At 39.3% G+C, this 15,518-nt stretch overlaps 1 protein-coding gene across 1 annotated transcript in view; it reads right to left on the bottom strand.

Annotated features, from left to right (window-relative positions):
- The window catches only part of HIKESHI (heat shock protein nuclear import factor hikeshi), a 25,318-nt gene extending 10,197 nt beyond the window's left edge, over positions 1-15,121 (bottom strand). Inside the window, exons 1-2 of the mRNA XM_036426454.2 lie at positions 14,916-15,121; positions 9,349-9,586 (exon numbers count right to left, since the gene is read on the bottom strand). Coding sequence (XP_036282347.1) covers positions 9,349-9,586; positions 14,916-14,945 — 268 coding nt within the window. The 5' untranslated portion in view covers positions 14,946-15,121. The remainder of the gene's footprint in view (positions 1-9,348; positions 9,587-14,915) is intronic.
- Positions 15,122-15,518: the final 397 nt, after the last annotated feature.

Below are 15,518 nucleotides of genomic sequence, written 5' to 3'. Positions count from 1 at the left end.
CAATAAAATATATATTTTTTAAAAAGAATTATATTAAATTTTTATTCAGGCCTTCCATTCTAATATTCCATGGCTTACTCTGTTAACATCCTTGGCAAGAGTATGCTCTATTAATTTTTGTTTGTATGTTTTTTTAATCCTCACCCAAGGACATACTCAGAGAGGGGAAGGGAGGGAGAGAGAGACACCAATGTGAAAGAGAAACATTGATGGGTTTCCTTCTATATGCACTCCAACTGGGGATCAAAGCCACAACCCAGGTATATGCCCTGACAGGACATCAAACCATCAATTCTTCAGTGCAATGATGATGCTCAACCAACTGAGCCACTGTGGCTGGGCTGCTCTATTAGTTTTTTAGGTAGTACTAAGTACACTGTACCTTTTTACGACTTTCTAAAAACTGCCATGACAATCATGATCGAGTATCCACATTCAGTACCCTTTTCCAGGCCTCCTATACCGTTTGTTTTAAAGGCCATATTAATTCAGCAATTCAGTTCCACTTCTAGGAGTTTCTTCTACAGAAATACAGTGCTAGAAAATATGTACAAAGATATGTGTAAGGATATTTATTGTAGCATTGTTAGTAAAACAATAAAAAAAAAATGGAAACAGCCCAAATTTCCATCAAGAGGTATTTGTTAAATAAATTATGGTATTACCAAACAATATAAAATGGTTTGAAAGAGGTAGATGTACAGATACTGTGTAAAAGCAGACTTTTCTTTGAACAAAATATTCAATTTCTCTGACATCTTACCTCTTAAAAACCAGAGACTTATAATATCCACCTCTAAATGTTGTTGTTAAAGATTAAGTAGATAATACATGTAAAAGCCTAGCACACTGCATTGTACAAACAGGTATGCCATGTTATCCTTTCCTTTATCCCTCAATCACTATAAAATCTTCCTAATTGACTTCTCTAGCTCTAATTTCAACAAGACTCCCCAACCCATCCAAATGATTTTCCTAAAATAACATTTGTAATAATATCATTACCCTGCTCAAACACTTGCCTACCAGAAAAAAAAATTAAGCCTCACATTGCATGACCATCACATAACAGCTCCACTTTACCATTAAAACCTTAAAACCCTTTTATTTCATTTGTGTGTTTTTAACAAGTTTTTTACTTGATTTCAGAGAGAGGAAGGGAGAGGGAGAGAGGGAGATAAACATCAATGATGAGAGAGAGAACAATGGATCAATTAGCTTCTGTACACCCCCTACTGGGGATTGAGCCTGCAACCCAGGCATGTGCCCTGACCAGAATCGAACTGTGACCACCTAGTTCATGGGTCAGTGCTCAAACACTGAGCCACACCAGCGGGTATATATCATGCTACGTTTAAAAGAATCCTCCTGTCACTTGAAGGTACAGTGCACACTTTTATGATTTTGATCATCTCCAAATGCAATTCCCATCTCCCACTTCCATCCCATCCAAACCTATTCATACTTCAAGTTCATGTTCCAGTCTACTCTCCCATAGCGCCATTTTCTATTATTTCCATTCTAATCTGTTTCTACACTGTCTTAGAATAATTTTAACGTATACACACAGATGAATCCTACTAAGAGCAATCATGAATCTGAAAAGTACATGCTAAGAAGGAAATAGAGGCCCTGGCTATGTACCTTATTTGGTTAGAGCATAGACCCACTATGCCAAGGCTGCAGGTTCAATACACAGTCAAGGCTTATACAAATATCAACCAAAAATTAAATGCATAAATAAATAAGTGCTTTTAGGAAAGGAAGTTGCTTCTTGTTTCTTAATACCAAACCCTTTCTTTTATAATTTCAAGCTCAGTCCTATCTACCTCCCACATTGGTCCAGCATCAGCCTACAAATGTATTTATCACAACTCCTTTTCAGAGTTACAAAGAATTTTCTCTCAATGAAAATAACTCATAGTAACTGGTTTCAAGACCCCATACAACTGCAATTCTCCCAACAGAACTTTTTTGAGCTTCCACAAACAAAACTGTTCTGTAAAAGTTAAGAAATCTATTCGTCATTCATCAGAGAATTGCAAACATTGCCAAAGTTTAACATGAAATCGGCTTCATCTTTCTAAACAAACCTTCCACCCTCCCTACTGCAATAAAATTCCGCTAGATTTGTTACTTAATAAATTCTCATTTCTTTTTTTTTTTTTTAATATATTTTATTGATTTTGTACAGAGAGGAAGGGAGAGAAAGAGAGTTAGAAACATCGATGAGAGAGTCATCGATCAGTTGACTCTTGCACACCCCCTACTGGGGATATGCCCGCAACCAAGGTACATGCCCTTGACCGAAATCGAACCCGGGACCCTTCAGTCCCCAAGCCGATGCCCTATCCATTGAGCCAAACCAGTCCCGGCTAAATTCTCATTTCAATCACAACTGCCTAAAGTTAGTTCAGTATGTCTCTCTCTTACACTGATGCGTTATTTAGCTAGATTTGCTCAATATAATAAAACATATTTTTGAACCTCAAAGGTTCAAGTATCTATTATAAGTCCACCTGTTTTTATACTTTAATAGTTCCCTGATACAAATTTTAATAATTCCCTAATACAAATAAGTCTAATCCTACCTAATATAAGAGTAATATGCAAATTAACCATCACTCCACTACACCCACAATCCATGCCCACCAGCCATCAGAGCAAGTATGCAAATAAACCCAACCAAGATGGCTACCAGAAGGGAGGCTTGGGTTTCCCCGGCAATGGAGGAAGCCAAGCTTTCCACACACCCTGGCCTGCCCAGGCCTCCACTCAAAGATACAAAGTTTCAATTATAGAAGATAAACAAATCCAAACAGAAATGGCAGGATCGAGCAGGAGGCTTGGCTCTGCTCCAGGCTACAAAATTTCAATTGTAGAAGGTAAATAAATTCCAGATACCAGGGCCTCTGCCTGGGTCGCCAGGGGGCGTGGCTGCCTGGCAAACCACCTCAGGCCCCTCACCCAGGCCGCCCCATGCCCTAAGGGAACCTCACCCTGATCCGGGACACCCTTCAGGGCAAACCAGCTGGCCCCCACCCACGCACCAGGCCTCTATCCTATCTAATAAGAGTAATATGCAGATTGACCATCACTTCAACACACAATGGCTGCCCCCATGTAGACAAAGATCCTGCCCTATGTCAACACAAGATGGCCACCACAAGATGGATAGCAGGGGAGGGAAATTGGGAGGAACCAGGCCTGCAAGGGAGGGCAGTTAAAGGCGATCAATCCTGCAGGGGAGGGCAGTTAGGGGGGTGATCAGGCCGGCAGAGGAGGGAAGTTGGGGGCAAACAGGCTGGCAGGGGAGCAGTTAGACATCAATCAGGCTGGCATGGGAGTGGTTAGGGGGTGATCAGTCTGGCAGGCAGACCACAGGGATTGGGTCTAAACGGGTAGTCAGACATTTCTCGAGGAGTCCCAGATTGGAGAGGGTGCAAGCTGGGCTGAGGGACACATCCCCACCCCATGCACAAATTTTGTTCACCGGGCCTCTAGTCTTTTACATAAATTAAGAATTCTAATACTTTAAACTAGGGGTGTCGAACTCAATCAGAGAAGGGGCCAAAATCTAAAATCCAGCCTAAATCGCGGGCCGAATGGTTTACTGAACAGTCATAAACTGTCATTGTGATGGAAACGCAGCGGAGTGCAGTGATGACAGCTCGGTGCGGGCCACATTGCAAGGCCTGGCGGGACGGATTTGGCCCGCGGGCCTTGTGTTTGACACATGTGCTTTAAACATCTAAAAAGTGCTTTTCCAAAACATACAAAAAAATATTTTTAACAGCATTTTATCATTAGTTTAATATGGATATGAACTAAGTCTCTAAGTATTTTAAGCTGCTTTATTTTTCTTTAATAAAAGCATGTGATTTATCCATTACAAATATTATGTTGAAATTGTTTTGTTTTCATAGATAAACTATCAGTAAACATCTTATAATGGAAATTATGAGAAACTATTTTTTAAAAGGCAAGAGAATATAAGAACTAGTAATTATCATAATGGAAATAAATCTATAATCCTGTACTGAATCAAGTATTACTCTGGGATTAGAGTTGGACTGTTTTATCTAAGACCACAACAGAAATCATATCTCACTAAGTATTATTGTTAATGTTTTGGTTAGAGCAATTTGATTAATTCATTTTTGATTGCTGAACTTTTTCCAAATTGAGTGAATACTCTTATGATCACGGAATGCATCAACTCCTAACCCTTAATCTTTTTTTGGTGTCACAAGAAAAAAGGGAAAAAACAGACAAAGACATTGCAAAAAGTATAGGAGAAAGTTTCACAACTACCAAAGCATCTCCTGCAGGGAATATAGTGATGATCACAAATAAAAGGATGTTGTATCCTTTTCCCAACTTAAAATGTTGGCAGAACTGGGGCAAAGCAAGAAAGAGTAAGGTAGGAACAATTAAATTGACAACTTAATTATTGTATCTCCAAAAACAAACAATAGGTCCTGGTCTACTAGCTAGTGGCCAATATTAGTGCATATGAGTCTGGGTACAAAATAGATCTACACTTTCCAACTATGCAAAAGGTTAACAGTTAGCTGACTACTAGTCTATTGTTATACAAACAAATCCACCACTTTATATTTAAGGCATTGCTATCATGTTCCACAGGGTCCTCAAACCAAAAGCAAAAACATATCTCTCTTCCCCCTAATCAGCTGCTCTGCTTCCTGTATTGCTTATTACTATATATCAATATCCATCTATCTACAAGCATGTTTTCAATAGTGACTGTTTAAAAAAAATACTATAGTACCTATTTCCATTTCTTTCTTTCCTTTGTAAACCAATACATGAAAACTCATATATTCATTTGTGTATGTTTACAATAAATTCTCATATAAATATTCATTTGCATGTTTGTATTTTACATTAAAATGGAGCAGTTTAAGAGTTTCCAAGAGAAATGTCAAGTGATGAATGCAGAAAATTGTTCTAACTTCATCTTTTCAACAAATGGTATTGGAACAGTTTGATGTCCATTTGTAAAATAATAAAATAAAATTGAACTTCAATCCATACCTTGCACTAAAAATTCAAATTGGATCTCAGATATAAATGTAAATCCAAAACTGAAAAGCTTCTAGGAGAAAATTAGGCAAAAATTGCTTATACCAAAAGCACAATCCAGAAAAGAATAAATTTAAAAACAGACTTGATCAAAACTAAAGACTTCTGTTTTAGAAAAGACACTGTTAAAAGATAAGCCAAAGGCCAAGAAAAAAATATTTTCAAATCACATATCTTACAAAGTTGTAACTTGTATAAAGTGTGTGTGTGTGTGTGTGTGTATGTGTCTCAAAATACAGTAAGAAAATGACCCAATTTAAAAAAAACAGGCAAAAGCCGAAACCGGCTCAGTGGATAGAGCATTGGTCTGTGGACTGAAAGGTCCCAGGTTCGATTCCAGTCAAGGGCATGTACCTTGGTTACGTGCACATGCCCGGTAGAAGTTGTGCAGGAAGCAGCTGGTGGATGTTTCTCCCTCATTGATGTTTCTAGCTTTCTATCCCTCTCCTTTCGTCTCTGTAAAAAACCAATAAAATATATTTAAAAATAAAAATAAATAAACAGGCAAAAGATTTGAACAAACATTTCACCAAGGAAGATATATAGATAGCAAATAAGCACTTGGGGGGAGGGGGGAAGCTTAATGTCATTAGTCATTAGGGAAATGCAAATTATAAAACACAATGGGAGACCACTATATACATAGTAAAATGCCTAAAACTAACCAAACCAAGTGTTGACAAGAATGTGGAGGAACTAGAACTTTCATACATGGTTGAAATGTAAAATGGAACAACCGTGTTGCAAAACACTCTGGCAGTTTCCTGAAATATACATATAAGTACCATATGATCCAGCCACTGTACTCCTAGGTATTTACCCAAAAGAAATGAAAGCATCTGTCCATACAAAGATGAACACAAATGTTTCTAGCAGCTTTATTTTATAAGCTCATACTGTTAATAATCTAAATGTCCATCAACAGGAAAATGGATAAACAAGTTGTGGTATATCCAACAATGAACTACCCAACAATAAAAAGGTATGACATGCCCTGCTGGTGTGGCTCAGAGGTTGAGATGAGAAAGAATCATTGATGGGCTGCCTCCTGCATGCCCCCTATTGGGATGGAGCCTGCAACCTGAGTATGTGCCCTGACCAGCAACAGAACCTTGAGCTCCTGGTTCATAGTTCCAGGCTCAACCATTGAGCCACACTAGCTGGCTGTCCTTATCCTAAAGGTTATATTAGCTTCCAAATGTAACTAGGTAACTGCCTCTTTTCCTATTTTCTGACAGTTTATAAGAGACTAGAGGCCCAATGCATGAAATTCGTTCCAAGATTAGGCCTTCCTTCCCTCGGCTGCCAACACCAGCTTCCCACTGGCACCCAGGACATGGGCTTCCCCTGAAAGGTCATCCTGGACATCTGGTCTAATTAGCATATTACACTTTTATTATTATAGATATGAACAATTTGTTTCATAAAGGTTTAGTTGAATTTATAAAATTGTCTGGGCCTGACAGATGCTTGTAGAAGGGAGAATTATATTTTAAATCAAATTTTAACTTTTTTATTGATATTATATATATTCAGGGTTTTAAAATTTATTGTTTAGACAGTTTTCAGTATATTCTTCTAGAAAATAGCCAATTTCACCTGTTCCTTTGTTATTCTCAAATTTATTGGCACAAGCCCTAACCAGTTTGGCTCAGTGGATAGAGCGTTGGCCTGCGGACTGAAAGGTCCCAGGTTCCAGTCAAGTGCATGTACCTTGGTTGCAGGCACATCCCCAGTGGGGGGGTGGGGGTGTGCAGGAGGCAGCTGATTGATGTTTCTCTCTCATCAATATTTCTAACTATCCCTCTTCCATCCTCTCAGTAAAAAAATAAATATATATTTTTTTAAATTATTTGCACAAAATTCCTCATAAACATTACTCTCTACTATACTTATAGTTACATCCCCATTTTTACATTTTTAATGACATCATTTGTGCCTTCTTTTTCCTCAATATATCTTTTCAGTGGCTCATCATTCGTTTTTTCAAAGAATCGAATTTTTATTTTATTAAGCCCCTCTATTGTTTCTTTGCTTTCTGTCATTAATTTTTATTCTTAGCATTATTTTCTTCTAGTTTCTTTGAGATGCTGAAGTTAAATATTTAGTTCATTAATTTCAATCTCTCTTTTTACATATATATGCATGCCTATGGGTCCATCTCTTTAATACTATCTTACCTGCATTCAAAAGGTTTGTGATGGGGTTTTTGGTTTGTTTTGGTTTCTGTAGAAGTTTGTTTTCCATGATCAATTATTCTACGACTCATGAATTATTTTTAAATATTTTTAAACATGATAAATGTTTTATCTTTTGATTTGTAATTATACTGCATTGTGGGTTGCATAAATGATTGTACGCCATTTGCTGCAATGTGCTTTGTAACTTAATATGTGGTGATATTTCATAAATGTTCTGTGGACTTAAAAATGTATACAGGGTGAAAAAAATGTATACAAAGTAGGTTTACAGTTATAAGTATATGAAACAGAGTTTATTCTTGTTATTATGTATTAACTATTGATTCTTTTCCATTCAAACAACTATCAACCTACTTCTGCCTTATCTGTGTGACCTAATTATCAGTTGCAGAGTTCTATAAATGTCTATTAGCTCATTAAGTTTTTTTCAAATCTTCCTTCTTTACTAATAATCTACTTGATATGTTAATTTTCAAGTTATATTAAAATATTAAGGCTGTTTATCATTATGACAATATTTTTCTTTATATATTTGAAGTTATATTATATATACACACAAATTCATGACATTTACCATTTCCCAGAAATATTTAAATCTTCCTTGTAAATTATCTCATTCCTAGTGAATAAATCTCTTAATCTAATGCTTTTGCCTTACTCTAAGTTTTAAGATTAATATACTAATGGAAGCTTTTTGTTGTTGTTGTTGTTCCTTTTGTTACAATGTTTTAGGTCAATTACTCATAAAGAGCAATATAATTATTTGTTTGCTGCCTTTTTAAAAAATCCCATCCTACAGTCTCTATGTTTTCTCTGGTATATTTATATTCCAAGAATTTTCCATGTCTGTTTTCATTTAGATTTTCAAGGAAATCGGAGATTCAATGGGAGTAAATGATATGTAGGTTCACTCTCACATTTCTTCACAAAATAACTACCGTATTTTTCGGACCATAAGACGCTCCAGACCATAAGACGCACCAGTTTTTAGAGAAGGGAAATGAAGAAAAAAAGATTCTGAAACAAATAGTGTCCTAAAATATTTTATGTGCATTAAAACCCAACATCACAGTCATAAACACATGTAATCAACCCTGTAAAGTAAACAGCAGCATTTAGAACCATTTTAGAGCCGGGCAAGCACACAGAGACCACACAGAGCCGGGCAAGTAAAAAAACTTTTTTTTTAAAGTATATATGTAGGCTCTATTTGGACCATAAGATGCAGGGACTTTTTCCCCCCACTTCTGGGGGGAAAAAAGTGCGTCTTATGGTCCGAAAAATACGGTAAATATAATCTAAGCAAAGATTATGTCCCGCCGAGACCGGTTTGGTTCAATGGATAGAGCATAGGCTTGGGGACTGAAGGGTCCTGGGTTCGATTCCAGTCAAGGACATGTACCTTGGTTGCGGGCATATCCCCAGTAGGGGGTGTGCAAGAGGCAATTGATCGATGACTCTCTCTCATCGATGTTTCTAACTCTCTATCTCTCTCCCTTCCTCTCTGTACAAAATCAATAAAATATATTTTAAAAAAAAAAAAAAGATTATGTCCCTATACAGTCTAAAATCTGCAACACCAATACAACCAAAAGAACACTGAGGGGTAATCAAATCTAAGAGATTGAACATCTTCATTAAAAAAAAAAAAAAAAAAAAAAAGACTCGTTTTATTTACTATATGAGTCTACTTGGTTTATCTGTTCATTTAAAACATAGATATGCATATTACAAATTATGACGATTCCTCTCATTATTTATTAAAACACCCACTGATGCAGGAAAATCCCTTTACAATGGCATGTATCATACCAAGAGAACAGTGAGTGGTTTCTCCAGGGGCAGAGGATGGGAGTGTGAGGAATTAAAGTCTTTCACTTACTATTTTTCGAATATTTGAGGATCATCTAATTTTGTTTTAAAAAGTTATGTATTACGTCAGCAACCAGAAAATAATAAAGTTTTTTAAAAGCCACTTTCTATGTTATGCTAATTAAGAAAACAGTTTAATTATGAAACTATTTCAATATATTACTCTTACCAGACTTAAGACCTGAAATTTTGAAGATGGCACTTGGTTTTCCATTCGTGACAAATCCTAAGAGTTGCCACACTGGCATTCCACTGGAATCGGGATAGGAAAAATACACAGATCCTCCCATCCCTTCAGGAAACGGGATTGTCCCCAGCATGAAAACCACAACATGGTTGATATTTTCATAATCAGGCAAGTCAAAGACAAATTTATCTTCAGCCACTTGCTGTGCAGCTGTTTGCACCTAGAAAATAAAAAACTCGTCTTAATTCAATAGTTTGATGAGTTTTTATACTTCTCATAGCAGCAATTTTCAATCTTTTTCATATCATGGCACACATACACTAATTATTAAGATTCTGAGGCACACCAAAAAATATATTTTTTGCCAAGCTGACAAAAAAAAAATTGCCGAAACAGGTTTGGCTCAGTGGATAGAGCGCCAGCCTACAGACTGAAAGGTCCTAGGTTCGATTCTAGTTAAGGGCATGTACAGTGGTTGCGGGCACATCATCCCCGGTAGGGGTTGTGCAGGAGGCAGCTGATCGTTGTTTCTAACTCTCTATCCCTCTCTCTTCCTCTCTGTAAAAAATCAATAAAACATATTAAAAAAAAAATAGGTAGAATTTTGATTCATTCACACTGGACAGCTATTGTCATTTTTAAATTTTATTTGACAATCTAAAGCAGGGGTCCTCAAACTTTTTAAAGTGGGGGCCAGATCACGGTCCCTCAGAGAGCTGGAGGGCCGGACTATATGAACTACTAATTCCTACTGTAACACCTCGGCTGCACTCACTGCCCAAAAAACCTGGCGGGCCGGATCAGACTCCTCTGCGGGCCGCATGTGGCCCACGGGCCGTAGTTTGAAGACGCCTGATCTAAAGGAACAGTGCCTCTGCCTAAATAGTCAGGTATTGTATGTTTTAAAAATTCTTGTGGCACACCAATTGAAAATTGTTGCCTTCTAGTATTACTATAAGCTATTACCAAATACAGTCGATTACAGTCAAGTATAACATTGGGTTAATCTGCCGGAACGGGTTTGGCTCAGTGGATGGAGTGTCAGCCTGTGTACTGAAGGGTCCTGGGTTCAATTCCTGTCAGGGGCATATGCCTTGGTTGCGGGCACATCCCCAGTGGGGGTTGTGCAACAGGCAGCTGATTGATGGTTCTCTCTCATCGATGTTTCTGGCTCTCTATCCCTCTCTCTTCCTCTCTGTAAAAAAATCAATAGAATATATATTTTAAAAATTGGGTTAATCTGACTCTAATTATAGAATTACCAAATATATTAGATAAAATGCTAATATTAATAGTGAATTTTAGTAAAATATGGGGTGTAAAATTTGGCAAAGGGAAATATTCTATATAATAAAAGGCTAATATGCAAATAGACCAAACGGCAAAACCACCAGTTGCTATGATATGCTCAACGCAGGAGCTACCCCAGGTGGTAGGTGAGCTTCCAAAGGGGAAGTGCTGCTTAACCAGAAGCTAGGCTCACAGCTGACAAGCGCAGTAGTGGTGGTGGGAGCCTCTTCTGCCTCCACGGCAGGCAGGCATACATTCCCCAAGAGGTCCTGGATGCGAGAGGGCTCAGGCCAGGCTGAGGGACCATTCCCCAAGTGCACGAATGTTGTGCACCGGGCCTCTGGTGGTCAATAATATGTTAATTAACAATATATGGTGTCACTATATTATACACCTTAAACTAATATAATACTGTATGCTAACTCTAATTGCAAACTTAGAAATATTTTGAAAAAAAGTAATTCAAAAATACTTAACCTTATAATGATTTCACTAATGTAATATTTTAAAAATATAATTTCAGAAGACCCCTGAAAGGATTTTACTTACAAAAATAAATCACTATCACTTCAGAATGTTATAAAAATGAAAGGTTATTCAAAACACAACCCCAAACCTTGATCTTCTCATTTGAAGGTAAAGAACCTCAGGTAATTAGCCCTGGCTAATTCAGTTGGTAAGAACATCATCCAGATATGCTAAGGATGCAGGTTCGATCCGTGGTCAGAGCACATGCAAAGATCAACTAATAAATATATAAATAAGTGGAACAGCAAATCAATATTTTTCTCTCCCTTCCTCTCTCGCTAAAATAAATAAGTAAACTTTTAAAAAGAACTTTGAGTAATTAAAATGGGCAAGCAATTTGGAAGTATTTAGTCACTCCTCATTATTTGCAGATTCCATATTTGCTAATTTGTCTACTCACTAAAACATATTTATAACCCCCAAATGATTATTCCTTGCACTTTCAAGGCAGCAAAACATTTGAGCTGCCTGATGCACATGTTCCGAGCTGCAGAACAAAACTAGTGTCTCTCATATCCTTGTGCCTTCTGGTTTTGGCTCTCATACTGTAAACAACTGTCCTTTTCACAGTATATTTAGTGCTGTGTTTATATTATTGTTGGTGATTTGACTGTTTATTTAAAAAAATTATTTAATGTGAGAGAGACACCTCAATTTGTTATTCCAATTATTTATGCATCCCTTGGTTGATTCTTGTATGTTCCCTGACTGGAGATGTAACCTACAACCTTGGCATACGGGAAAGACACTAACCAACTTAGCTACCCAGCCAGGGTAGCCAGGGCTAAGGTGACTTGGCTGCTTAAAATGGCCAAACTGAAAGAGTGTTCCTAACCCAAGAAGGCTGTCAGGTGCCGTACTGAGAAAATAGGTATTACATAATTTCATTCTGCCGTGAGTTATTGTGCTCCTGGGCAAGTCCAATGTTAATGAATCAGTACATATTAAATTAGGTGACTTTAAACAGAAACACACATAAAACAAATAGGTAAAATTATGATCAGACCCTTACAGAAACCTAACCCTGCATTTCCCCTAGGGGCAATAATTCAATACTTACCAATTCAGTGTTTACTCCAAATAATGAGACTAAATAAATAAAATGTAAAAATTCTACCTTGAATGTACTAGGTGGGAACTTTCAAAAGTTTTGACTCATCTGATAATCTAATTTTCTTTTCTAGAACTGAACAGGAATTTATAGAATGAGATCTTATTTTGAAGTCTAGAAGTGTTTCACAAAGAATATTCATTTTACAAAATGTTGTATTTTTTAATCCTCACTCAAGGGTATGTTTTTATTTCTTATTAATTTTAGAGCGAGAGGAAGTGATAGTCAGACAGAATTAAATGTGAGAGGGAAACATTGTTGGAGTGCCTCCTCCACACCCAACTGGAAATTCAAACCTGCAACCTAGGTATATGCCCTGACCAGGAATCAAACCTGCAACCTTTTGATGTATGGGAAAATCCTCCAACGAAATGCACCACCCAGCCATAGCTTTACAAAATTTTCAGAAAATTACTATAATAACTTCCTATACCACATCCATTAGCAAAAAGAAGGATCAATTTTGAGCAAACTCGTCAAATGGCTTTAGAGTTTGCCTTCTGTAAGGTTTTTGATTTTGTTTATAATTGGTATTGCCTTCCTATTAACCAAACCACAAAATCTGAATTATATATATAGACACACACACACACACACACACACACACACACACACACACACACCAGAGGCCCAAAGCACGAAATTTGAGCGAGAGTAGGCCTTTCTTCCCACGGCTGCCAGCACAGCTTCCCTCTGGCACCCGGGACCCCAGCTTCCCTCCAGCCACTGGCAGGCACCAGGGACCTAGGCTTTCCGCACAGCCCCAGCTTAGTCCAGGACATCTGGTCTAATTAGAATATTATGCTTTTATTATTATAGATATATATGTATATATAAATGTGTGTGGGTTTTTTGTTTGTTTTTTTAAGAAAGAGCCCTAGCAGGTCTGGCTCAGTGGATAAAGTGTCAGCCTGCAGACCATCGGATCCGGGTTCAATTCCAGTCAAGGGCCTGTATTTGGTTCCAGGCTCCTCCTTGGGCCCTGCCCTGGTCAGGGATCTTGCAGGAGGCAACCAATCAATGTGTTTTTTTCATATTAATGTTTCTCTCTGTCTTTCCCTATCTCTTCCATTCTCCCTAAAAATCAATGGAAAAATATCCTCGGGTGAGAATTAAAGAAAGAAAGAGCACTAGCTGGTTTGGCTCAGTGGATAGTGTCAGCGCACAGACTGAAGGGTCCTGGGTTCCATTCCGATCGAGGGCATGTATCTGGGTTACAGGCTTGATCCCCAACCCCAGATGATGCACATTTGGGAGACAACTAACCAATGTGTCTCTCACATCTATGTTTCTCCCTGTCCCTCCCTCTTCTTTCCACTCTCTCTAAAATCAATGGAAAAATATAAAACAAGTCAATAACAAAAAAAACCAAAGAAAGAAAACACTCATTTTTTTTCCAAAGTCACTCATTGATGACACTTTTCATCTGAATCCAACACTCATCCTAGGCCTTTCAATTTTTTTTTTATCAAGAGCCAGGATAATCCAAAGTTATCTTATCAATATTACCCATTTATCACCATCACCAAAAGAGGCCTCCCAACCACCCAAGAGACAGACAAAAAACAAACAAACAAACAAACAAACAAACAAAAACTTGCTCAGGCCAGTCATCTCCAATTTATCTTTGTGATTCCTTAGAACTGTGTACATAATACAATACATTAGGGGGGGGGGGGGAATGTAACATTCAACTAAGGGGCTGCAACACTGAACAAATCAGGGAGGGGGGAAAAAGGTAAAGAAAAAGAACTCCAAGTAAAAGGAGTTAGGTCTGAAATTAACCTCTTCGGTGGTTTCTAAGGAGGCAAGCAGCACACACCTTCCAGATGATTCCTGAACAATTCCAGGTGCTGGTCTCCTTTAATTCTAATCTCCCTCTTCTGACCAATAAGGAAACTAGCCGCTCACATCTTTCCAGAGTCAGCTCAGATTTGGCTCCCTCTTAAACTTCGGGCGTTCCCATCAGCCAATTTACAATTCCAAAGGGACCCCGCCGCTAAACATGCTCCGAGCACCTTAAATCTTCTTCTCTTTTTTTTTGCATAGCAAAGGTGGAAATTTATTGAAGAACAAGGACAGGCTCCCATGTAGAGAGGAGGAAGAGTCCCACAGAACAGACTCCCACATGGGGAGGGGGAAAGGGCCCCCTAGCACCTTAATCTTGGTAAACAGCGCGCTGTAGGCTGGATTCAAATGCCAAACTCACATCGCACTCACTCCATGAGCGATCCTGCCCACGGAGCTTCAGTTCCTCAACTGCAAAAAGCACCGGAGGACGGGAACCATCTCACAAGCCGTGAGGGTTTCTAAGTTGGGAGTTGCCAAGTAAGCGCCAGACAGAAGGCTAACAAGACAGAAATGGACAAAAGGCGTGCACTCATTCCCCGGCGTGTAATGCACATTCCGTAAAAGGCAGCGGGACTACTCCTCCTGTGGACGGATCCGGGGCAAAACAGGACGGACACCCAAGCGTCCCCGACTCCACTCCACACCCCCAGCCAGAAAGTAGGCAGGAGGGGTTTTCCCACCCGCAGCCCTCGAACCCGAGCACCTCCCCTTCCCAGGGCTTCGCCCCCTCCCCCTCCCCTTGCCGGATCCCACGCGGCCCCATCCTCACCAGCCTCCCCGCCACCAAGCAGCCAAACATGGCGGCGGCGGCGGCTCCGCTCAGCCACGGGGGCCCAGGCTGGCGACTAGACGTCCTGGGGCTGCGACACCCGGGGAGCCCAGGCACCTTCCAGAACGAGCGGGAGGATTCAAGCCTCGCCGCTACATAGCGCCTGTGCCGGCGGCGGGAACGCCTCCTGCCCCGGGACCTCTGACCCACCCTCCCCGATCAGCCCGCCTCTCAGGAGACAAGTACTTCCGGGGCGTACACCCACCCGCCCCAATGAGTAGAAAGAAAGGCGATCGGAGCCAGGGCGAGACTACAAGTCCCAGAGGGCCCTGCGCGGGCTTCCGGGAAGAGTACTAGGAGTTCTTACCTGCTGGGATTGACGTGCGGATCCAAATTTGGGAATCCAAGGCCCAGAGCTGTTTCCCCGCGGCGTGCTTTTACGTTCATTCCTTTTCTAGATCCTTAACAAAAACCCGGTGAGGTAAGCATTATTATCTCCCCTTTGTAAGCGAGGACAATGCCCAGAGTCACCAGCCCCAAATCTTGACACAGCACTAATAAGTACTGTATTGGAGTCTGAATCCAAGTCCTGAACCAAATAGG

This window comes from Pipistrellus kuhlii, unplaced genomic scaffold, assembly GCF_014108245.1.
Source record: "Pipistrellus kuhlii isolate mPipKuh1 unplaced genomic scaffold, mPipKuh1.p scaffold_m20_p_9, whole genome shotgun sequence".
In the NCBI taxonomy this organism is placed as follows: Eukaryota; Metazoa; Chordata; class Mammalia; order Chiroptera; family Vespertilionidae; genus Pipistrellus; species Pipistrellus kuhlii.
Note: the sequence above shows the minus strand (reverse complement) of the source record. Positions and strands in the feature narration are given on the sequence as shown.